Raw genomic sequence first — 27,528 nt, forward strand, 5'->3', positions numbered from 1 at the left:
ACATACACATGTATATACATACACGTCCACACACGCAAATATACATACCTATACATCTCAATGTACATATATATATAAACACACAGACATATACATATATACACATGTACATAATTCATAGTCTACCTTTATTTGTTCCCATCGCCACCTCACCACACATGGAATAACATCCCCCTCCCCCCTCATGTGTGCGAGGTTGCGCTAGGAAAAGATAACAAAGGCCCCATTCGTTCACACTCAGTCTCTAGCTGTCATGTAATAATGCACCGAAACCACAGCACCCTTTCCACATCCAGGCCCCACACAACTTTCCATGGTTTACCCCAGACGCTTCACGTGCCCTGGTTCAATCCATTGACAGCACGTCGACCCCGGTATACCACATCGATCCAATTCACTCTATTCCTTGCACGCCTTTCATGCTCCTGCATGTTCAGGCCCCGATCACACAAAATCTTTTTCACTCCATCTTTCCACCTCCAATTTGGTCTCCCACTTCTCCTCGTTCCCTCCACCTCTGACACATATATCCTCTTGGTCAATCTTTCCTCACTCATTCTCTCCATGTGACCAAACCATTTCAAAACACCCTCTTCTGCTCTCTCAACCACACTCTTTTTATTTCCACACATCTCTCTCACCCTTACATTACTTACTCGATCAAACCACCTCACATCACATATTGTCCTCAAACATCTCATTTCCAGCACATCCACCCTCCTGCGCACAGCTCTATCCATAGCCCACGCCTCGCAACCATACAGCATTGTTGGAACCACTATTCCTTCAAACATACCCATTTTTGCTTTCCGAGATAATGTTCTCGACTTCCAAACATTCTTCAAGGCTCCCAGAATTTTCGCCCCCTCCCCCACCCTATGATTCACTTCCACTTCCATGGTTCCATCCGCTGCCAGATCCACTCCCAGATATCTAAAACACTTTACTTCCTCCAGTTTTTCTCCATTCAAACTTACCTCCCAATTGACTTGACCCTCAACCCTACTGTACCTAATAACCTTGCTCTTATTCACATTTACTCTTAACTTTCTTCTTTCACACACTTTACCAAACTCAGTCACCAGCTTCTGCAGTTTCTTACATGAATCAGCCACCAGCGCTGTATCATCAGTGAACAACAACTGACTCACTTTCCAAGCTCTCTCATCCGCAACAGACTGCATACTTGCCCCTCTTTCCAAAACTCTTGCATTCACCCCCCTAACAACCCCATCCATAAACAAATTAAACAACCATGGAGACATCACACACCCCTGCCGTAAACCTACATTCACTGAGAACCAATCACTTTCCTCTCTTCCTACAAGTACACATGCCTTACATCCTCGATAAAAACTTTTCACTGCTTCTAACAACTTGCCTCCCACACCATATATTCTTAAAACCTTCCACAGAGCATCTCTATCAACTCTATCATATGCCTTCTCCAGACCCATAAATGCTACATAAAAATCCATTTGTTTTTCTAAGTATTTCTCACATACATTCTTCAAAGCAAACACCTGATCCACACATCCTCTACCACTTCTGAAACCACACTGCTCTTCCCCAATCTGATGCTCTGTACATGCCTTCACCCTCTCAATCAATACCCTCCCATATAATTTACCAGGAATACTCAACAAACTTATACCTCTGTAATTTGAGCACTCACTCTTATCCCCTTTGCCTTCGTACAATGGCACTATGCAAGCATTCCACCAATCCTCAGGCACCTCACCAAGAATCATACACAATGCTAATTATATAGTCATCACTCCTGTCCATTTGCATGACAGGTGAATATGAATGAATCCGGCAGTCCTAAGATGTGTGTTAAATTTCCCAGGTGAATGTAATGACTGACGCATTAATTTTTCAAGATTATGATTGGCTTGCCCATGTAAAAACGTTTGTTTGAAAAGGTATGTAATAAATACGTTGGAGACGTCAGAAATGTCATCTTTTTGTTCTAGGTACCAATGTGGACATGAAACAGAAAACATGCCTCCTCTAAATGTTATTAAAAAGAAGATAAAGTAAGCAAGACTTACACAATGCTTTCAATCTGCTGATAGAAGAACAGATGCCTAATACCTGAAGGTACAAATATATCAACCAAAAACACAAAACAAAGACAAACCTGATATTGCCTAGCTTGTGAAAGCTGTCCAGATGCTTGGGAAACATGAACCTGAGCAGCCTCCACATTTGCTTCAATTGAGTCAACAACCTCTCCCTGCTCATGAACCATTGTCGCTAAATCTTTGAAGATCTGATTAACATCCATGATGTCAGACTGAAAGGGGAAAAGGCACATACAGATTAAGAAACTAAACAACCTTCAAAAGAGTGCAGCATACAGCTGCACCATGGTGGAACAGAATAGAAACTACTCCAGTTCCAGTATGGAGACGATAATGACATTCTGTTTGATGATTGAGAGTAAGACTTGGATTAAATGGCAGTCACTGACAAGATGTGTGCTGGTTAGGGATAAGTTGAGACTCTTTTGCCATGGCCACCCCCTTGAGGGGAGTTCCCCAAGGGAACAGGCATCAGAGATATATATGGATAGGCAGATAAGATAATGCAGCATAAAAATCAAGTAAAACAAAAAAAAACAGGTAAAAAGAAATATTCCGTATAACCAGGCAGTGAAAAAGCAATCAGTTGCTCTTAAACATTAACGATAAATGAAATTTTTTATGTCTTACTTTTGCCTTATGTGCATTTTTTTTTAAATTGTTGTTCCATGGTACTATATATGCCAATTAGTATATCTTATGGCAACATTACCAGTATGAATTAAGTCTGCTGACTGCCATGAATACCTACAGTGGTGATCAACAAACTTTATTTATAAATGTTGGTATGAGATTTACCATTTGGTGTACACAATATTATCATAAATGAAAATAGAAAAAATGTAAGACCATAAATTTGAATTACTGCAATATGCAATAGAGTATGTAACCCAACAAACTTACTGTAATTCTATTGTTGCCATTAAATTTAGTATAAAGTACATAAAGTACCATACAGCAATCATTTACACAGAAATACATGTAATGAGAAATAATGCAAAACCAAAAAATAGCCGAAAAATCTTCTAACATGAATATCTTATGTGCAGCTACTGCTAGCTCTGTTTCTTGTTCATCTTGAGGGTGCCAAGAAAGCTGATTCTCTAGTGTACAAATAGAAATATGCTTTTTATAGCAGTGCTTGGAGAAGTTATTCAACTAAAACAAATGCATACAAGCATACTATGTAAATGGGCAGCCAAGGAAAGGGTTAGATTGTTGAACAAACAAAATTGGACAAAGAAATATGTCTAGTAGGTAAACGTTTTTGAAATGATAAATACTTGGTTCACAGTAGCACTTATTTTTGAGAAAACATTATCAAAAAGATTACAAATAAATCCTATTATGTTTACTTCAAAAGCTATTTCACTACCATCAATTATCATCTGTCTAAATTACCAGGTGCACTGTATTATTAGCCATATTATAAAATCCTGTAAAAAGCTTACCTCTAACTGGCGTATCTGTGTCTCTCGTTCCTGGAGTGCTTGCATTTCTTGCTCCTGCTCCATTTGAATCTGCATTTGGGATTGTTGTGACCGACCTTTGTTGCCTGTGTCCCCAAGATCCAGGAGGGCTGCTCCATGATGAGGATCATCTGAATATAATTTTATCAAGTCAAAAAAGCAGCAGGTTACTTCATGTTTACTCTAAGCACAGGAGCAGTAAAAACAAAAAAAGGTACAAGTTTTAGTATGCAATCACAAGGATATAAAAACTTTCCAAAAGATGGAACAGAGAAGGGGATCAAGTGAGGATTTTTCCCTCTTAGACTCATTCATGTATTCTTGATACTACCTTGCTGACACGGAAAATGGCAAATATGTTGAAAAAATAAAAATAAAAAGATGTGTTTGATGCAGAATTCTGCAAGCTGGCTTAATAACCATATATAGTCAATGGCTACCTTTACCTGTACTGTGACAGAAGTTATAATCATGGTTAGTGATGAATGTGGAAAAAATACATGACATTTTATGACAAGCCAGGAACAGCAAGTACCCATTATCACATATCTTGTTTGTTCATCAACAACCTTGCTTTCTGCTTCCCCATACATTGCACTACTGTGTATTTTGGGTCCAATCTACATAGTTATACATATTCATATATATTTTTTTTTCTTTTTTCATATTCAATCACCATTTCCTGTGTTAGTGAGGTAGTAACAGGAACAGACGAAGAAAGGCTGCATATGCGCACATTCATTCTCCAGCTGTGGTATGCAATACACTGAAGCCTCATGTCCCAATCCATAACCAGGCCCCATAGACCTTTCCATGGTTTACCCTGTATATTTGGTCTCCTGCTTCTTGTTCCCTCCACCTCTGACACATATATCCTCTTTGTTAACTTTTCCTTACTCATTCTTTCCAAAGGAAGGAACAGAGAAGGGGACCAAGTGAGGATTTTTCCCTCTTAGGCTCAGTCATGTATTCTTGATACTACCTCGCTGACATGGAAAATGGCAAATATGTTGAAAAAAAAAAATAAAAAGATGTGTTTGATGCAGAATTCTGCAAGCTGGTTAGAGATGAATGTAGAAAAAATACATGAAATTTTACAACAAGCTAGGAACAGCAAGTACCCATTATCACATATCTTGTTCATTCATCAACATTCTTGCTTTCTGCTTCCCCATACATTGCACTACTGTGCATTTTGGGCCCAATCTACATAGTTATACTTATTCATATATATATTTTTTTCTTTTTTCATATTCAATCACCATTTCCTGTGTTAGTGAAGTAGCAACAGGAACAGATGAAGAAAGGCTACATATGTGAACATTTATTCTCCAGCTGTGGTGTGCAATACATTGAAGCCTCAGTTCCCAATCCATAACCAGGCCCCACAGACCTTTCCATGGCTTACCCTGTATGCTTCACAAGCCCAGATTCAGTTCAGTGACAGCAAGTATATATTTGCTCTTCTGCTTCTCCTAGTTCCCTCCACCTCTGACACATATATCCTCTTTGTTAACCTTTCTTTACTCATTCTCCCGTATGTGTAAACCATTTCAACAAACCCTCTTCTGCTCTCTCAACCACAGTCTTTTTATTACCACACATCTCTTACTCAGTCAAACCACCTCACACCATTTCAATACAGAACTGAAGTTGTTGTTGAAAGGTCACAGTTCTCTAATCAAAAGTTTGCCATCTCTGTACCCATCATTGCCATACATGTATGGACTTATCAAAACACATAAAACAAATTTTCCAGCAAGATCTACAGAGTTCAGTGGGTTCCATCACATATAAATTGTCAAAGTGGTTAGTTTCTTTAGTAAGTCCATTAGTGGGTAAAATATCAAATTATAATATGAACAATGTAGATTTAGTTAACAAGCTTAATAATTTTGATTTCAAATTGGTTAGCTTTGATGTTTCATCTCTGTTCACAAAAGTTCCAGTTGATGACCTTTTGGAATATTTATTTGATGTATTGAATGATATTCATTTACCTGTTTCAAAGTCTGTTTCTACTGAATTGATAAAATTGTGTACAAAAGACTATTTCAATTTAACAGGGAATATCATGCTAAAAAATTTGGTATGGCAATGGGCAACCCTCTTTCACCTGTATTAGGTAATCTTTATATGGAATTCTTTGAAACAAAGTTACTAAAGGATATCTTACCTCCTAATGCAATTTGGTCAACAAATGAAAATTAACATTTCTCCCTTTATTTAACAATTTAGTACCTTCCATCAAATTTACTGTAGAGAATGAAAATGATGATATGTTACCATTTTTAGATTGCAGGATCCATAGGGATGGAAACAAGTTTAAGTTTAGCATATATAGAAAACCTACCAATGTACACTCATATATCCATTATTACTCAGTTCACCATGAGTTAAATCATCATCATTCCAGTCTCCACTTCTGACACTTAAATTTTCTTAGTATCTCTTCACTCATACTCTCCCTGTGCCCAAATTATTTCATGACACCATATTCAGCTCTCAATAATATTCAGTTTATTGGCACACCTCTCATGTCATTCCTTACATGATCAACCTTTCCTACACCACACAACGTCCTAAGCATTTGATTTCCAACACTTCCATCCCTTTCCATTCTTCTGCATTTAGGGCTCATACCCACACAACACTGCTGAGAAAACTACACCATCAAGCATAACCACTTTTCTGCTCACAGACAGTGACCTCCCTTTTCACACACTTCTGAATGCACACAAGTCCATTGTTCCTTCACCTATCATATGGTTAACTTTAATTTCCATGCTGGATCTACTGCCATGTCCACTCCCAGGTATCTGGGACACTCCACATCCTCTAGATTCTGGTGAGCCTCATAATCTTATTTCTATTCATATCAATTCTTAATTTCCTCCTTTCATGCAATCTCCCAAGCTCAAACACCAGTTTCTGCAGTTTCTCACTCAAATCTCCCATCAGAGATGTGTCCTTTGCAAACAACTGACTCACCAGGCTCTGCATATGGTGCATTAAAAATGACACCTAGAAACTGGAGGTGTGCATGTGAGGTCATTGTTTGCTTGCTCCTGATCCTACCTTGCTAAGGATAAGAGGGTAACTGGGTTTAGAAAAAAATACATATGTGTATGGAAAGGTCTGTGGTGCATGGCTGTGGATAGGGAGCTGTGGTTTCAATGTACCACACATGACAGATTGAGAATGGATGTGAGCAAATGCGGCCTTTCTTCGTCTGTTCCTGGTGCTATCTTGCTAATGCAGAAAACAGCGATCAAGTATGAAAAAAAATATGACTGCAAAGTGCATAATGTTATGTCAAACATGCTATTGTTCTTCAATCTATCAAGAATAACTATACTTCCTCGGAGGTTAAAATACCAACTGAAGATAAATGAAACTTGGACTAACCAAAGAAATGAGCATCTGAATCAGCTCTAGCTTTATTCAGCGCTTCTTTTTCTTTAGATGCTGCCAATCGCTGAGCATTCTGGAAGTCACTGAGGGCCTGAAAAGGAAGACATATGGAGGTACTTACAAAAAGCTACACCAGTTCTGATAATAAAATCACTTTTTCCTTCACAAATATACAAAATTCAACCTAAAAATGTTATGAATAATTAATTCTCTTGTATAACTTATAATCAGATTAAGAACGCCTGCAGCCTTACCTGAGAAAACTCCCTAGTGAGTCGTTCTGTTTGCATGTGCCAAGTTCGAGAATCTTGGCCATGGGGAACAGCTAAGGATTTGAATAAACGCAATTCTACAGTTGTGTCCTTAGCCAAACCTCCGGTGTAGTGCTGAACCTGGTGTCTGAAAGTCAAATACAGTAATTCAGAATTAAGGTTCATGCTCCTGTGAGGTCCTGAAACTGGTGCCTCTAAGATACCTAATACACATCATTCTACATATCAAGTAAAACAATTACATATCTGGGTAAAGGGCATGGACAAATAACTACTGTACTATATGTTGTGAAGAATTATGAATAGAATTAATGAGCCAAGTTTGAAAACGAAATTAAAAAGTTTTATAGTTAAATCTATGATCACACAGAGAAGAGATAAATATGACTGTAACAGCACGACCTTTTTTCCAATTCCAGACAAATATATATATCTATTTATATTTATTTTATTTTACTTTGCTTTGTCTCTGTCTCCCACGTTTGCGAGGTAGCGCAAGGAAACAGACGAAAGAAATGGCCCAACCCACCCCATACACATGTATATACATACACGTCCACACACGCAAATATACATACCTATACATCTCAATGTACACATATATATAAACACACAGACATATACATATATACACATGTACATAATTCATACTGTCTGCCTTTATTTATTCCCATCACCACCTCGCCACACATGGAATAACATCCCCCTCCCCCCTCATGTGTGCGAGGTAGCGCAAGGAAAAGACAACAAAGGCCACATTCGTTCACACTCAGTCTCTAGCTGTCATGTAATAATGCACCGAAACCACAGCTCCCTTTCCAAATCCAGGCCCCACAAAACTTTCCATGGTTTACCCCAGAGCTTCACATGCCCTGATTCAATCCATTGACAGCACGTCAACCCCGGTATACCACATCGATCCAATTCCTTGCCCGCCTTTCACCCTCATGCATGTTCAGGCCCCGATCACTCAAAATCTTTTTCACTCCATCTTTCCACCTCCAATTTGGTCTCCCACTTCTCCTCGTTCCCTCCACCTCTGACACATATATCCTCTTGGTCAATCTTTCCTCACTCATTCTCTCCATGTGCCAAAACCATTTCAAAATACCCTCTTCAGCTCTCTCAACCACACTCTTTTTATTTCCACACATCTCTCTTACCCTTACATTACTTACTTGATCAAACCACCTCACACCACATATTGTCCTCAAACATCTCATTTCCAGCACATCCACCCTCCTGCGCACAACTCTATCCACAGCCCACGCCTCGCAACCATACAACATTGTTGGAACCACTATTCCTTCAAACATACCCATTTTTGCTTTCCGAGATAATGTTCTCGACTTCCAAACATTCTTCAAGGCTCCCAGGATTTTCGCCCCCTCCCCGCACCCTATGATTCACTTCCGCTTCCATGGTTCCATCCGCTGCCAGATCCACTCCCAGATATCTAAAACACTTTACTTCCTCCAGTTTTTCTCCATTCAAACTTACCTCCCAATTGACTTGACCCTCAACCCTACTGTACCTAATAACCTTGCTCTTATTCACATTTACTCTCAGCTTTCTTCTTTCACATACTGTCAACCTTTCTTTACTCATTCTCTTCATATGCCCTTACCAAAATTTTCAGCACACCCTGTTCAGCTCTCTGAACCACACTCTTTTTAGTATGAAATCTCTCTCGAACCATCTTACACAACATATTATTTCCAACTTATCTACCCTCTTCTGCACAGCCATTTCTATTGCCCATGCCTTGATATAATATAGCTGGGAATATAATACCTTCAAACATACCCATTATGCTCTCCCAGGTAATGGTCTCTCTTTCAACACATTCTTCAGCACTCTCAAGAATCTTTGTCCCCTACCCACCCCAAGACTTACTTCCATTCCATGATCCATTCATTGCTGTGTCTACTCCCAGGTATTTAAAACTTTTCATTTCCTCGAAGTTTCCTTTGTTCAAACTCACATCCCAACTAACCTGTCTCTCAACCACAATAAACCTAATAACCTTGTTTTTCTTCACATTTACTCTCAACTTCCTCCTTCCAGATACTCTTCCAAATTCAGCACCAACTTCTGCAAATTCTCACTGAACTCTTCCACCAGTGCAGTACCAACAACAAACAACAAATGAATCACTTTATAGGCCCTCTCATCTATAGACTCCATACACATCCCTCTCTCCATGACTCTCACATTTACTTCCCTCATCACCCTATTCATAGTGACATTACACACCACAGCCACAGACCAACATTCACTTGAAACTATTCACTATCCTCTCTTCCTACTTGTACACGTCTTACACATCTGATAAAAACTTTTCACCGTTTCTAGAAGCTTTCCTCCAACAACATAAATTCTTAAAAACTTCCACAAGGCTCTCTATTACCCATATCATCAGCTTTCTCCAGATCCAAAATGCCACATACAAATCCACCTGTTTCTCTGTATTTTTAATGCCACATACAAATCCATATGTTTCTCTTAAGTATTTTTCACACATTCTTTTGAACAAACACCTGGTCTACACATCCTTTGCCACTTGTGAAACCACACTGCTTCTCCCTAGTCTGATGCTCTATACATGCCTTTACCCAATCAATCACTACCCTCCCATACAACTCATTAGGTACACTCACCAAACTTGTACCTCCCTAGTCTAGTTTGAATACTCAACTTTATCCCCCTTTGCCTTGATATAATAGCACTGTACATGCATTCTGCCAAGCACAACACACCTCACCATGATTCAAATATATAGTGAAAATTTTAACTGATTCAAGTAATTTTTGTCATGGATACTTACAGCTGAGCTCGCAGTTGCTGATTATCTTGATCTGTCCCTAGCTGGTTTACCAGCTGCTGCATGGACTTTACTGAAAAAAAGATATTTACAATCACAATTCAAAGCACCAAGTACTTTGCATTTATTGTATATAAAGAGATCAAATAAAATCTATGTTCATAATAAATATTAAATTATTCAAAATACTATGCTCTAATCATTCATTTAGCTTATATTGATAGATTAACATAAATTTTGATAGTATAAAAACTGATTAAATACATTTTCATCTTCTAGAATCATTTAATTAAATAAGCCATAAATTATAATCTTATGGTACACTGCATTCACTTTATTACACTAAACAAGCTTAAGGAAAACCTGAAAGAGTACAAGATTGAGTACTTGGGCTATCGCACAAAAATGGCAACCAAGCAGAAAATAACAGATATAAAGGTAGTTTGATTACAAGACAGTGGCACTCACATGAATAATGAGAACTTTGGAGGTTACTTTTTAACATTTATTCAATATTTCCTGCATAGTGAGGTAGTGCCAGGAACATATAAAGAATGGTTTCACTTACTCTCATCAACTCTTTAACTATCAAGTATAATGCACAGAAACTAAAACATCCTATCCACAACCATTTCTGTAGTTTCTCCTACTGCTTCATATACCCTAGTTCAACCCACTGACAGCATGCTGTCCCCTGTATCTGATATCCCTTCAATTCACTCTTTTGTAGGCATGCTTCATATCCTCCTTTCTGTTCAGGCCCTGATCTTTTAAAGCATTTTTCTTTCCATCCATGCACCTCCAATTTGTTATCTACCTCCCCCCTCCCTTGCTTCTAACACATATACCAACTTTGTCAGCATCTCCAAATATCCAAACCAACTCTTCACATCATCTTCAGCTCTCTAGACCATCTTCTTATCACTACAGCATGCTTTATCATTTCTCACTTAATAAATCTAACTCTCCTCACACCACATAATTTTCCTTAAGCATTTAATTTCCAACAGATCCACCCACTTACATTTTTTTATCGATGGATTATGGTTCATACAAAACTGTCAGGACTACTCTATCATCACAAATAACCATTCTTGCCACCACAATCAGTGACCTTCCTTTCCATACATTCTTTAGTAAATACAGGTCCTTAGTCCCCCTCACTCATCCTATGGTTTAAAGTGGACAGTTTCAGGTATCTGTAATTATCCACTTCCTCCATTCAAACTCACACTCCAACTCACTCTCTCCTCCTAGATTTTATAACCTTACTTTTATCTATATCAACTCTCAGCTTCCTTTCATATACTTTTCCATACCAAAATACCAGCTTCAAAAGTTTCTCTCTTCAGTATGCTACCAGAGAAGCATCATGAGCAAAAAGCAAGAGACTCATTTCCCAAGACTCCCCCTCCCCAAACATACTGCAAACCCACCAGCCGCACTCATAAACAGATTAAGTAGCCATGGTAACATCACACATCCTTGCTGCAGACCCAACTTCACCTGGAACCAATCACCTTCCCTTCTTCCTACTTCACATACATGCCTTACTCTCGATTGAAAATCTTTGCTTCTTCTAGTAGTTTTCCTCTAACACAATATATTCAAAACACCTTCCTCAAAGCATTTCTATCAACCTTCTTACATCATATGCTTTCTCCAGATCCATAAATGCCATTCTTATCTTTCTCTGAGTATTTCTCACACGGATTTTCGAAAGAAAACACCTGATCACCTGATATCCTCTTTTATTCCCAAAGTCATACTATTCCTACCAAGTCTGATGCATGGTGCATGCCACCACTCTCTCAATCACCACTCTCTCATGTAACTTACATTTTATGCTCAAGCAGCTTATACGTCTGTAATTCAAATATTAACTTTTGTCCCCCTTGCCTTTATACACTTAAACTATACAAGCAATCTGTCAACCCCTGGCTCCTCACACTGAACAATACATACAATGAATGAGAGTGGCACTGGTAAAAGCAAAAAAAAGAAGAGGAAGCCTAACTTTAGAATGAGATAAAGATAAAACTAATAATAAATACAAACAGCACAATATTCAAAAGTGGAAGCACCTGCCACCTTTGAAGGTTTTAGCCAGTTTCTCTGAATAATGCACAAAACTATATATGACATACCATTCTGTGAAATCTTTTGTATATTAGAACCAATGCTGTGTGAATATTTCTGAAGGTCACCATTACGGATGCCTCCACTCTGGTATGATGACATACCATCCATTTTCAACTATCTGCTGCTGATGCTATTTAACTATTAAGTAAAGCCCTGAAAAGGAAATATGAATGAATGTAAGCATATAAATAATACAACAGTATACATCCAATACAGTACAGTACAATACATACATCCCAGTACAGTACTTTCTCCCTCAGTATCTCTATTAACTGGGACTTACTGCTTCTGTTCTCCTATATATTAAGCCATTAACTCATCCACTGTGGACAAATCAAATATATCACTTCTTGCCAACTTACTTTAACCATGTCATATATGATTTCTTGGACTAGATCTGCTCACCATAGGTGAGAGAGCTGTAAACCAATCCTCTAAACAGCAAAACCGCCTTCCTGCCATACATGTCATATTTTTATTAACCTAAATATCAATAACCATCAAAACATCCTGGAGGGTAACTGACCATTTTTGCTCTGTGCAAGCAGCAAACTATATATAGATAATGTACATGTATTTACATAATGTTTACAGCTATAAATAAATGTAAACAAAAAATTATTGGAAAATATAACATGATTGTATATATCACACCACCAGGGGAACACTTCTTTAGCCTAGCCATTCTGCAACCTAAACATCTATTCATCTGATAATTTCATTGTGCCATTGGTATGGTATCATACTGATATATATATATAGGGGAGAAAAAATACCTCCCACGTATTCCCTGCGTGTCAAAGAAGGCGACTAAAAGGGGAGGGAGCAGGGGGCTGGAAATCCTCCCCTCTCGTTTCTTTTTTTTCAAAAAAAGAAGGAACAGAGAAGGGGGCCAGGTGAGAATATTCCCTCAAAGGCCCAGTCCTCTGTTCTCAACGCTACCTCGCCAATGTGGGAAATGGCAAATAGTATGAAAGAAAAGAAAAAAGAATATATATATATATATATATATATATATATATATATATATATATATATATATATATATATATATATATATATATGGGAGCGGGGGGCTGGAAATCCTCCCCTCTCATTTTTTTTTTAAATTTTCCAAAAGAAGGAACAGAGAAGGGGGCCATATGAGGATATTCCCTCAAAGGCCCAGTCCTCTGTTCTTAACGCTACCTCGCTAATGCGGGAAATGGCGAATAGTATGAAAAAAAAAAAAAAAAAAAAAAAAAAATATATATATATATATATATATATATATATATACATATTTCTTTTTTGCGTGCATGAAGCTCTTTTGAGTGGTACAAAAAACTACAATTTATTTGACGTTTTCTCAAAAGTGCCACCTGCGAGCACTAAATTTCTATAGGAGCGACAGTCAAAAGGTAGAATTCAGTTATAAAGTGGCACATCTAAACAAAACAATACCCTTAATACCTACAATTACTTTTCTCGTGAGGGTAACTCGACAGATCAAGTAATAAAGTGTCTTAGACAAAGTTAATAATTATCATGAGTTATTTTACGTGACAATGGCATATCACCAGTTTAGTTATGGGTCAAGCTAAAGCACAAGCATAGTTACAGAATTCCAACAGGCAAATACTTTAAAATAACCTCCAGGCTCCTAAGCTTTCCTTAATACTTGTAAGTTCTTCAAAATACCTAAAACATGAAATTTGTTGGAACACCCCAATTCAGAATTGGAATGTTAGCACAGACACAAATTAAGTTCTTGTCAACGTCAGCTAGAATACAATATACTGATAAAGGATGAACAAATACTACTCTTTCCTTTATACGTGGGGAGTATGGTCTAATCACCCTAATTAGGTTCACCTCGACAGACTTCTTGAATTGAGAGATCTGGGACACCGCCTCCCATACTATGCCTACGCCACGTAGTACCTCCGGATAAAGACTTACACATCTCTACAGTGACATAAAATCACTACTAAAACATTAACGTCTCTCGAAAAAAGGTTCTAGTTACACCCACTTTCCTCTAATAACAGGAAGTCATCAGTAAGGCTGACGAACAACTCCTTTACCCTACACCTCCACACTCTTCACCATACCACCTCCAACTTTTGCTATATACTATATACACAATACTTAACTGTAAGGCGTGCACAATGCCAATGACAAGGTAATGGTAAAACTAAGAGAGTCTGAGAGAAAAGTCAGGTGACTCACTGACGTCTACAGGCCTCCAACGCTTCGTCTCATCCCGTACCTTCGGCGCTGGCTTGGAAACACGACCGTCGGAACGAACTCACACGTCATTCTCATACATCTTGAGGTAATTGCGTATGTTTAGATATATCTAAACACTGAATAATTAATGCACATATTTATATCTTCTTACACAATATGATCTAAGATGATGTTTAATCCTATATGCATATTTCTTTCTGGGTTCATGGATTGCAATCCGTACGATTTTTAAGGTAACCTTATCGAAATCTTTTAAGAAATATTTTTCTAATGTTGATTGTAACAAAATTTCTCTACATATTCGTGATTTTCTAAAACGTATTATCCAATATTTAGATAATTTCACACAGTTAATACGGTCGTGGCATAAGTTAGTGGCATTAGAGCTTCCGTTCGTTTAAGAAAATGCGATGGTAGTCTATTTTGCCCTTACAGTCGAATTAAATTATCTCTACAAATGACATTTCCTTAGTGAAATCTTTGATGTCAACACCATGATATAATAATACCATAAGATAAATTTAGCATTGTCATAAGGTAAACATAACAGTACAAAGCATTTATGGCAACTATAACAACCGATGATATCAAAAAGCAGTTATATCACACCCTGAATCTGCCAGAAGTACATGTTATAATCTATCTGCGTATAAGAGACGCATCTTTGCGGCTTATGAATCTTCCATTGCCACAGGTTTATCTATATAATGATGTGTGAATTTACTTGCTGGTTGCATTGCTTGTGCCACAAGTCCACAACCGTGTTGCTGAAGAAATGCTTCCTCATATGTCGTTCCCCAATTCATCTTTATCTAACTTCCAGTTGTTCACTCTTGTTCTGGAGTTTCTTTTAGCCTTGAAGAACTGAGGATGGCGTCCCGTTTCTCTTGAGCATAAACTTTTGAAATTTAAAATGCGTTTAATATGGAAGCATTCTTGAATTCTTGTAAGTTTCCGTACTATCTTATCTCCCCTAAGATCTTATCAACATTGTGCAAACTATCGTATATGAATCATTAACTTGAGTTCATTGTATGTCATTTTATTAGTATACTATACATACGTATCAAATATTGAGTCTATCGTATATGTGTCAGGTACCGAGTCTATCGCACATGTGTCAGGTACCGAGCATATCGCACGTATGTCAGGTACCGAATCTATCACATATATGGCTAAGAAACCGGCCCGGCGTATATATGTGTCGAGTGCCGAGTCTATCTCATGTATGTCTTAAAAACTATATCGTATATATGTGTCCGTGATGCGTCTACCATACATATAAATCAGGCAGGCTTGGAGCAATTACATGATTTAGATCAGTTACAGTCATTTACAGCTGCCCATGCAAACTTTAGATCATATACAATTACTAGGTCACAATAATCTCAAATTATAATGAAAGTTACATAAAATGTAATTGATTACATTATCATGATTACTCCAAGATTATGGGTTCATGCTTGGGGTACAAGTACTCGCACTTACTCATGTGTGAGTCAAGTGCACATGGAAGCATTTCATGCAGACTCATTTTCATATTGTCAGTATTTCTTTACAATGCCCCAGTCTCATGATGTCATTACAGTGGAATTAAACATGAACAAGAAATGACAATTACAATTAGTTCTCATTTTCAATAACTACAATCACTCAGAATTATGTAATTAATTACATTCAGCCTCATACATAATCACTACAAACCTGATATCATACTGTCAGACGTACAGAGCACACGTGATAGATACTAAGTCTATCGTACATAGCATGTGTCGGGGACTGAGTCTATCGTACAAATGTGTCAGGCACTGAGTCTATCGTATATGTGTCAGTTACTGAGTCTTTTGCACATTTTTCAGGTACTGAGTCTATCGTACATACGTATTACGTCACAAAGTGCATTACGTCAGTGTAAGAACGTATCATGCCAACAAATACATAACGTGAGTGTGCTGACGCTACAGCCGTGGGCGTGGCGTTAGTGTGTCACATTCGTGATCGAAATGTGATTCGTGTCACATGCGACCGTGCTACTGAGCAGGTAAAGACGCATTACCTGTATTACTCTGTAGCATCCAGAATTACAAGAGGGTACAGAAATACAGGTAGCACAACAATGTTACGCTGAAATTCACGAAGGAGTGCAGGTACACAGACAGTAGCTACTGCTGGTGCCGGAGATGATATAGAGGTGAAGAAGGTGTTCTCTCGTGGTGGTGGTGCAATGTCTTGAGGTGCTGCTCCAAAGCGATGAGGCTTTGGCCGGATCTCATGGTGCTGCTACAGGAGAGGCGAGGTCTGGCCGAATTCATGGAGTGATTCGAGAAGTTTTCAGGTGGATATGTCAGGCTGAATGTCCGTTTTAGTTCGTAAGTTAACCAACGACAACGGACATGGCGGCGGAGCGAAGCTTATAAGGCCCGCTGATATTCCACATGACTCCATTAGGTATGCACTGGGCACCGAGGTCACTCGCGCCATCTGGTTGTGTTTAGGTGAACCATAGTTATAAACACCAAAATTCCTGCCATACAAGTGAGCTATTATTGCGTTTAAGAAGGGTTTTCAAGCGACACATTCCCTACGTTGCTACGTATGGAAAGGTATATTAGAAGATATCTTTAAAATAAGAGATTCCAATGTGTATCAATAACACCAAAGAAAGTTTTTGAGTCAGACAATTCCTGAAAAAGAAATCTACATCTTAAAAGCAAATTTTGTCTGTTTTCTACCCTTCTGTGCTGATGTGCATAATTCTTTTGTAATTACTGTTTGTGTATAAGGAAGAAATGCTTGTGGGTTCAGATACACATTATCATACTGTGGGAGTCAAAACAAAAACTTTTATTCAATATTTCATAATACTAATTTTTTTTTAACACGACCGTAAGGCACCTATGCACGACGTTTAAATCAAGGCACAGAAGTGAGTTTCTGCACATTTAGGAGAGATAATATACATACTATACATAATACATAATATACATGATATACATAATATACATAATGCTATTTCATGTGTGGCGGGGTGGCGACGAGAATGGAAGAAGGAGCAAGTATGAATATGTGCATGTGTATATTTGTATGTCTGAGCATTTATATGTATGTATACGTTGAAATGTATAGGTATGTATGTGTGCATGTGTGGTCATGTATGTATATACATGTGTATGGGTAGGTTGGGCCATTATCTCCCGTTTCCTTGCGCTACCTCGCTAACACGGGAGACAGCGACAAAGTATAATAATAAGTATAGATAATTTACATAGTAGTTACAATGGTGTAAACCGAAAACGGAAATCTTCATAATCGTCAGAATTTCATTCAAGATTATATATATTTCATCCCCCAGGAACCTGGATAATCTATCGTTTTTGAGGACGCATAATGCTATGTTAATCATGGAATAATCTATCTTTATATCTAATGATTCTCGACTCGAGAGGCCTAACTTCAGCCTGGCTTTAACAAATATTCTATTACAATTTGCGCGTTCAAAAATAATCATATGGTGTACGACAATTATTCCAGATTAATATTTGATACATCAAGCAGTACAAGATCAATCATACGATCCAGAGTTGGTCGAACTTTTGAGACAGCAGAGAGGATCAATAACCAGCTTCATCTGTTATTAACTGACCAGAGAAGTCAGATAAATGATAAGAAACTTGCTTGAGTAGGTGAACCCGGCTGGTTAACCTTCACAGCCCAAGGGTACAGACGTCCCCAGCAACACTACTAAAGGCAACACACCTGACGCCAGTGTGTTATATTCCCAACCCCAGGCTTGTACAGACCTCCCCAACAACACTACTGGAGACAACATTTCTTTGGTAAAGAAAATGGCACTAAACAATAAAAATTGGACAAATGCTTCTTATAACCCTTGATACTTTTACACCTTATATACCAAAAGAAAACAACATAAAACAAGGTACATACGAACATCAGCTGAGTATTTCCATTAGCAGTATCACAATATCAGGAGGGTGCTATACTGTTTGATGCCTATATGTAGAACATAAAAATGCGTATAGCAAGGTCGGATGAGTTTTATATTAATTTTGCAATGAAACCATAATCCACTGCCACGGCGGAGCCCCACAGACCACTGTATGGTTTGCCTTCACTTCATTCTACCTAGTAATCGCTTCGCCCTCTTGAATGTTCAGATCCCGATACCTCAAAGCCCCCTCCACTCCATCCTTCCATCGACTTCCTCGCTTCCTCCGCCTCTGACACACACGTCCTCTACATCAATGTTTCTTCTCTCATCTTCTCCATGTGCCCGAGCCATTCTACACACCCGAGATGATGGCCCTTTCAACCAGGCTCTCTCCCTCTGCATATATATATATATATATATATATATATATATATATATATATATATATATATATATATATATATATATATATATGACAAATGGCCATATTAAGGACATTCAGTTGGCCGTGCCGTCTCATCTCCCATAAAAGTAAATATATCAAGTGAGGCGAGGCGAACCAGCAGACACCCAACACTTGAGTGTAACCAGCGTGACCAGTGAGGAAGGTGGGCAGGCATATCACCTTCCAGCTGACGGGCCACCTTCACCTGAGGCTTACGATCATGTCAGTTCAACATGGCTGATGTCTTATGGCTCGTGTGTGTGTGTGTGTGTGTGTGTGTGTGTGTGTGTGTGTGTGTGTGATCATGACCGGTATGGGAGGAGTAGTCCCGTGGTTTCGACTCCCTTGCCCAGAGACGCCCCAAGGGGGTCGACTGGGCAACGTGCCGACCTGCTGCTACAAGTCGTCCGTCCCACACCGAGGACAGACCCCGCCCACGTCCCGGGACTGGACGTCAAGAGGCTCATGTCTGGTAACACATCTGTTCACTGTGACTTCAAATTCACCCCTTCCCCCAACCCATTACTGTGACTGAGAACCAACAGCCTGTGTGGTTGCAACAGTCTAACGGTCCCTGTTTGACTGTATTCCTTAACGAGGCAACGACTACATAGGAATAATTCACATCTGTGATTCGCTTTTCGGCTCAGACCCACCTCAATATATCATCCACCAACCACACCTAAAATTTTGCCTTTTCCTATTTACTGCAGACACACACACACACATACACACACACACACACACACACACACACATATATATATATATATATATATATATATATATATATATATATATATATATATATATATATATATATATTCTTTCTTTCTTTTAAACTATTAGCCATTTCCCGCGTTAGCGAGGTAGCGTTAAGAACAGAGGACTGGGCCTTTTTTGGAATATCCTCACCTGGCCCCCTCTGTTCCTTCTTTTGGAAAATTAAAAAAAAACGAGAGGGGAGGATTTCCAGCCCCCCCCCGCTCCCTCCCCTTTTAGTCGCCTTCTACGACACGCAGGGAATACGTGGGAAGTATTCTTAATCCCCTATCCCCAGGGATAATATATATATATATATTAGGTACAGTAGGGTTGAGGGTCAAGTCAATTGGGAGGTGAGTTTGAATGGAGAAAAACTGGAGGAAGTGAGGTGTTTTAGATATCTGGGAGTGGATCTGTCAGCGGATGGAACCATGGAAGCGGAAGTGGATCATAGGGTGGGGGAGGGGGCGAAAATTTTGGGAGCCTTGAAAAATGTGTGGAAGTCGAGAACAGTATCTCGGAAAGCAAAAATGGGTATGTTTGAAGGAATAGTGGTTCCAACAATGTTGTATGGTTGCGAGGCGTGGGCTATGGATAGAGTTGTGCGCAGGAGGATGGATGTGCTGGAAATGAGATGTTTGAGGACAATGTGTGGTGTGAGGTGGTTTGATCGAGTAAGTAACGTAAGGGTAAGAGAGATGTGTGGAAATAAAAAGAGCGTGGTTGAGAGAGCAGAAGAGGGTGTTTTGAAATGGTTTGGTCACATGGAGAGAATGAGTGAGGAAAGATTGACCAAGAGGATATATGTGTCGGAGGTGGAGGGAACGAGGAGAAGAGGGAGACCAAATTGGAGGTGGAAAGATGGAGTGAAAAAGATTTTGTGTGATCGGGGCCTGAACATGCAGGAGGGTGTAAGGAGGGCAAGGAATAGAGTGAATTGGAGCGATGTGGTATACAGGGGTTGACGTGCTGTCAGTGGAGTGAATCAGGGCATGTGAAGCGTCTCGGGGTAAACCATGGAAAGCTGTGTAGGTATGTATATTTGCGTGTGTGGACGTGTGTATGTACGTGTGTATGGGGAGGGGTTGGGCCATTTCTTTCGTCTGTTTCCTTGCGCTACCTCGCAAACGCGGGAGACAGCGACAAAGTATAAAAAAAAAAAAAAAAAAATATATATATATATATATATATATATATATATATATATATATATATATATATATATATATATATATGGAGTGGGTCACTGGAAATCCTCCCCTCCAGTTTTTATTTTCCCAAATGAAGGAACAGAGATAGAGGCCAAGCGGAGAGTCAACCCTTGAGGCTCGGGCATCTGTTCTTGACGCTACCTCGCGAACGCGGGAAACGGCGAATAATTGTTCTATCTCCGTCGTGCGTACACTCGCTGTGTACTTCTTTGCATATATATATATATATATATATATATATATATATATATATATATATATATATATATCGTATACCCTGAAAGCTTTCTGAGGAGGAAATAGCTACGTTTTCTATATTTCCACTGTAAAGGAAAACACAGGTATTTGAGAATAGGGAAACATGATATTCGCAAAAAGAGAAACACAATATTCGCAAATATTGTTGCACTCTACAACACTCTCAGATACCTGGTATAAACCATGTTTCATTCTTCTATATTGCCTTTTGTCCCTCGCTTAGTGCCTTAAGCACGAGGGTACGCCCCTTAAGCACGAAGTTACAACCCTTGAGCACGACGGTACGACCTTTGAACAACGTTACGACGATTGAGGGCGACGGTATCACCCTTGTGCACGACGGTTATACCCTTGAGGATGACGGCACGACCCTTGAAGATGGTACTATCCTTGGGAACGACAGTACGACCCTGAGTGCGACGGTACTATCCTTATGCACGACTGTACGACCCTGGGGCACGACTGTATGGCTCTTGGGGGTATCATGGCCTGACCGTTGACCTAACTCTTAAGGGTCAGGTGGAAGGTTATGCCACCTAACTTAAAGGCCGTACCGTCGTGTTCAAGGGCCGTACCATCACGTTCAAGGGCCATACCGTCGTGCTTAAGGGCCGTACCATCGTGCACAGGCGCTGTGCCACCTTATTCAAGGTCCGTACCATCTTCTTCAAGGTCCGTACCATCTTATTCAAGGTCCGTACCTTCAAGTTCAAGGGCCGTACCGTCGTGCTTAAGGGCCGTACCGTCGTGCTCAAGGGGTTAAGCTGAACACACGCTTATCATAAATAAAAACTGTTCATTCCGTTATCATACAGAAATATAAAGTTCAAGCGAACCAATGCACCAGGTTTTAACACTCGATGGTGGTTCAGTGGTAAACACGTTTGCTATCAGTCAATGGGCCCGACTTCGATTCTCAGCCTTTGGGAGTTCATTACACACGATTGCGTTCATTTTGCTTTATTCCCACACGAGGTACGTGACGATATCAGAAAAAGCAGCGAGAATCGACCGGGGTCGTCATGGTGCGTCGGCAGAACACTGAGCCAGACGCAGTGTTGTACTTCGTCCACAGTTACAAGAGGCGCCACCGGAAAACATTTCGACGAGGATGGGATTCGAACCCACGCAGGGAGACCCTATTGGATTAGCAGTCCAACGCCTTAACCACTCGGCCACCTCGTCCTACAATATGATGTATGGATTGTAGACAATATGATGGAAGAAGACGAGAGTAGGTTATCTTAAAGCTGCAGTATCTGCTCTACAAGGCTGGTCTCTTTCTTGGAATATTTGTATCTGTATTTTAGAATGTACGTGTGTGTGTGTGTGTGTGTGTGTGTGTGTGTGTGTGTGTGTGTGTGTGTGTGTGTGTGTGTGTGTGTGTGTGTGTGTGACTACTGTTTTGCTCCATTGCTTAACCCTGTATATATTTACTATGTCACTTTTCTGTATGTATACACACACACACACACCCTAGACTGTGTGTGTGTGTGTGTATGTGCGCGCGAATAATCACCTAATGTTTCACTGCTGGAAGGTAGTTCCACCCCCATGGAATTCCCATCTTATGAACTTTCTCTACTGTCACTTAACTCCTGAATTTTCTTAATGCCGCCAACACGGGCAGTTGCATCACATGATTCATTTCGGTCACCCGCCAGACCACGACCCTCACGCTGTAGAGGTACCTCCCCACACGACCTTTCCAACAAGCTTCCTTTATCTTAGCTTGTGTGTGTGTGTGTGTGTGTGTGTGTGTGTGTGTGTGCCCTCTGGTTGCTATGCCGCCGCCCTTCACCAGGAGCTGATCGTCGTCGGTCATCAAATGGACGAAGAACCTTAAAGGTTGTGATCAGGTCACTCCTCGCTTTTCTCTTTTCTTTGGCGGGTAAATCAGCAGTCTCTGGCTTATCTCTGTATCTCACTTCCCTTAATTCAAGGTCCATTTTGTCGCCCTCCTTCTGACCTTCTTGGGCCAATCGTAGTGGATCTTCAGGTTGGGTAATCGGAAATGACAAGCATACTCAACTTTTGGTCTCGTGGACAATTGTACATACTTAAGCGATGCTTTATTATTTGCCTGTAGACAGTTTGTCTCCTTGATAATCCTGATACGGATACCTCTGGCGACAGATTAGGTGCAATGTCCAATCCCAGATCTTCCTCACACTTAGATTTCTGTAGTTTATCTCAGACTAATGATAACGGTAATGGGGCCTTTTGTCACTGTGTTCCGCCCTCATTACTTAGCATCTATTAGGGGTGAATTTCACCAACCATATTCCAGACCAAATTTGGAGTTGGTGCAGGTCCCCTTGCAATCTTAATGCAATCCTTATTCTTTCCTCCTCTCATGACCCTGGCGTCAACGCACACATATCAGAGTTCAGCCCATGTGGCAAGACCTGTAGACAAACCGAGAGCAGTAGTGGTGCTAATGCTGAGCCATGAGGTACGCTGCTTGTGAATCGCTCTCTTAAGAATGCTCCCCCGACTTGTGTGTCCTTTGCTCCCTTCCACTAAGATAATATTCCATCCACTGTGGCATCCTCCAACTTATTCTTGACTGAAGACTAAGTTTCTCTCTCAACATCCTGTGTTGTGTAGTGTCAAAAGTTTTCTGGGAATATATGCACAACTGCAGCAATAGATTCCTCGACAGTGCCTGGTGTACAGCAGCTATCAGATACAGTAAAAAAGTATCTACTATTACTTTTTTTATGAATGGCTGACACGCATCTTATGCTACTATGCATTGTTTTTTATATTCAGTTAAAGACAAATTATAAATGAAATTATCAAATCACATTTCTTACAGAGAACCGAAAATGATGTCACTGTAAAAGCTAACCGATAATAAGTACACCAAGTGTTCATCATCATATATCACACACTTTTTAAAGATTTTGAAGCATATATATTTTCCACATCAAAAATTGAAAAAAAAGAGGTAATAAATCAGCCAAAAATAAAAGAATCTTTCAAAACTGGAATATAATGAGGCTTTTATACTTAGCATATCATAATGTAAAATATGTCAAATGCCTCCTCCCTGACATCACATGAGGATAAAGTGCATGGTAATGAAATACTTAAACATGTAATTTGTTACGTAATTACAGAACTTGATGGCTCCCAGACAAAATTTCAGCCCCCGAATCATATCTAGCATGAAAATTAGTCCCTATCCTAAGATTTTGGAGGGAAAAAAAATAAAAAAATGACATCGTGAAATACTTTAAACATGTACTCATTTCAAACAAAAATTCAGTGTATTTACAAGCCAAAAAAAAAAAATTCGAACAAGTGATATCTTAAACAAGCAATCATTTCAGTGTTTAATTATAGGACTTACTGGTCCCAAAAGAAATATTAACCCTAGAATTTTACTGCTTGAAAATTAGGCCCCACGGACACGGTCCTCTAATTCATCGATATCTTAGCTAGTGACACGATTGTTTATCTTTCCTCGGCTGGCTGTAAGCTGGTCGTCGAGGGAAGAAACCTGACTCTGGTAAAGCTTCCGTTGCTACCAAGGAGAGGTTCCTGATGGTCAAGAATTTAAATCATACCATGATGGGATCGTGACAGTGTGCTCTAATGTTCTCAGGACTATTTCAATCTCAACGTCGGACTGAGAACTTAGAATACAAGTTGTCCAGAGTTCATATTTGTTAATGTAAATCTGAAAGATATCTAATATTTTTCTCGGTGACTTTTTAATGAGTTGATTTTGTATTTTCGCCTAAATCAAAAGCATAAGATTCTCTCAAAGATCCTGAATTTCATCGTTGAGGTTATCATCCATTGAAAATTGAACACATGAATGAGTGGCAGACTAGTCAAAAAGTACCACCCTAAAATAAAAACCAGAACACGGGCAAAGACGTTATGCTACAACTACATGCTCCAGCACCACACAACAGCCAATGAGTGCACAGCGTTACATGCACTTACGCATACACGTATTACCCAGCCTCACACAGTTACATGAAATCAATAAATCCACACCCTTCAAGTAATTCAGTATAAAACAGAAATTGATTTCAAACATCAACTGGCTTCATTTCACTGTGAATGTCAAACTACACGAGAGAGCAAAGATTGCCAGGTTGAACGTTTTGCGCCCCACGACTTCATGTTTAAAGGGAGGGGGGGGGGGATAAAAGTTTGGAATCTTTTTCTCACGTTTGGTACAAACTCTGGCTTCATAGTCAGCTGTTGACCGAGATGGGACAACATACACACCTAACACGTGAGTGGTGTAGATCGATCAGCCCGGGCATGGCCTTCACCACTGAACAGTTACTGTTGCTCAAAATTAGTTATTTCTTCATGACCATCTGTCTGTAGAGTGACTAAATGTACCGCATTCCAACGCAAATGTCTGTAGGAAAAAAGTAAACCGAATGGCGGGGAGAGGTACAGATAGGTGTTGACAATATCTCACCATATGAAGGCGGCGTGTCCCGAGTACCGTAAGTCTCCCGTGAGCAGCTAGGCTGTCAACATCATTCCTTCACTTCCCGCCCAACCCCCCCCCCCCCCCCCACACACACACACACACTCACCTATCCAAAAAAAAACAAAAAAAACTGACTACTTTCGTAAATTAATACATATTTAGGACTCATACGACGTTACGACACATTAGCGACCTTTGAGTATAAGGTGAACTCTGACAGTCATTGCAGTTGGATTCAAAGGTCACGGCATCAGAATGTCGTGCTCAAGTGGTTAAACTGCTCGTTTCTTACTCTGTGAATAAGAAAACCTGCCCTACAGAACATGTGTCGCCCATCCGCCTTTTTACAAGTATATCAAGTACCGTTTACGATACAGGCAGCTCCTTAAACATCATTATGAAGAGGGTGTGTCCCAGCACTAGACAATTATCCGTGACAAAATAGGAGGATCTCTGTTAACATGCAAGAAAAAGAATGAATTTAGTCTTATTGCTAGGAAAACCTCTTTAAGGTGACCCAAGGTCACCTTAATGACTTCGCTACTGACTGGGTGACAGTTGTGTCCTCACCTGACTTAATAATCTTCGGAAGAACGTGTTTGGTGGCCCATCATCATATCTGCACCCGCAGTACTAATCCCTCACACCTACACTCCTCGACGTCGGCAGTGGCAGGTCAAACGCTGCCTCTTTATCCCAAGTCTACCTTCGGCAGGAATCGCATGGAACATAGCCTTCGCCCGTCACGGGCAGGAGCTGTAACAAGGGGCCAACGGCCACGTCCGCGGTACTCCTGCATCCCTAGCGTCTCTCCAGGAGCCTCCTGCAACCCTAACACTATCCGGCACCACCGCACACCCTACTAGCCGCGATACGGGCCAGACCCACCTGCTCCTACAGGAACTCCATGATGATTCGGAATCCTTGCACTTCCACATGCTCCTGCTTCATTTATCGCCTACAGTCACCAGAATTACAGGACCCTTGCCACGTCTGCTTCAAATTACTTGGCCTACCTAGCTTTATCTCTTCACCATAATCCTACACCTCCAGGAAGCCATTGCCCTGTGTTACCTTGTACAACCTACACAATAAAGTATTTTTGTAATTGCTTAACATGTTTCCGCGTCTTCTCTGATATATCACTACAACAATCCGAACAAGAACACTCGCTAAACCCTCAAAAGATTAAAGAACATTTTCCTCTCATCTTGCTACCTCAACAATCCGAACCAGAACGTTCACTCGCTAAACCCCTAAAAGATAGAGAAAATTTTCTCTCATCTTGCTATAATTTTCTGAATCACTGAGTTCTGTATGACCCAGAGTGAGTTTAATATCAACTCTCTGTCTGGTTATGAGGATCCCATATTAATCTTGCAACCACAGAATATCCCAGAGATGATGTATCTCCATGTTTCACGGTTGGCGTTACTGACCATGGAACATTCACGGGCAGTCCAAGGTCGAGCACATAGGTTCGAATCCTAGTTGCGAAAGTCGGTCCACAGTCAACCCAGTTGTTCATCCACCCCTAAGGGTTCGTTGATCAAAAAGATAATTGGCTCAGGGTAAAGTATATATAGGTAAGAAAAAAGAAAAAATCTAATTACTACTAGATAATTAATGATGATCAAGTCAGATTACTATGGGGGCCCACAGCCATAGTTTTAGTACAACCCCTTCATAAAGACATTAATGATCCAACTAGGCCAATGGACTGCTAAGCATACAGTGACCACTCACTTCCTGTAGGCAAAGGAAAGGCCGCGAATATTCTTACATTTAATACTTAATTCTAATGACATGTAGAAATATGTCATGCATCCTAACACACCTGCGAGTAACAACTAAAACACTAATTCAAAAGTGCAAGAGAAATCTTGTTAATGCACTTAACCTATTGACAGGGCTGTAACGTCACTACACAGTGCAGCTCGCTTAGGAACTTGGCGCTTCAAAGAAGTCCATCATTTCCTTGCTTTCCTTGTA

The 27,528-nt window shown here is 39.9% G+C and overlaps 1 protein-coding gene and 1 non-coding gene across 7 annotated transcripts in view; both read right to left on the reverse strand.

Annotated features, from left to right (window-relative positions):
* The window catches only part of LOC139763543 (syntaxin-7-like), a 66,654-nt gene that overhangs the window by 36,638 nt on the left and 2,488 nt on the right, over window positions 1–27,528 (reverse strand). For 2 of the 6 annotated variants that reach the window (XR_011716191.1, XM_071689775.1), the window contains exons 1-7: window positions 14,420–14,542; window positions 12,214–12,361; window positions 10,070–10,139; window positions 7,225–7,369; window positions 6,965–7,061; window positions 3,539–3,687; window positions 2,144–2,299 (exon numbers count right to left, since the gene is read on the reverse strand). Coding sequence is in view for 5 of the 6 variants with exons in the window: in XM_071689775.1 (XP_071545876.1) it covers window positions 2,144–2,299; window positions 3,539–3,687; window positions 6,965–7,061; window positions 7,225–7,369; window positions 10,070–10,139; window positions 12,214–12,316 (720 nt within the window). In the remaining variant the exon portion in view is untranslated. Of the gene's footprint in view, window positions 1–2,143; window positions 2,300–3,538; window positions 3,688–6,964; window positions 7,062–7,224; window positions 7,370–10,069; window positions 10,140–12,213; window positions 12,362–14,343; window positions 16,922–27,528 lie in introns of those variants that run through there. The other 4 variants (XM_071689744.1, XM_071689752.1, XM_071689767.1 and 1 more) reach the window with 4 other exon arrangements.
* On the reverse strand, window positions 22,172–22,253 carry TRNAS-GCU (transfer RNA serine (anticodon GCU)). Its single transcript has one exon. It is a non-coding gene; the product is annotated as a tRNA-Ser (tRNA).

This window comes from Panulirus ornatus, chromosome 3 (assembly GCF_036320965.1).
Source record: "Panulirus ornatus isolate Po-2019 chromosome 3, ASM3632096v1, whole genome shotgun sequence".
NCBI lineage: Eukaryota > Metazoa > Arthropoda > Malacostraca > Decapoda > Palinuridae > Panulirus > Panulirus ornatus.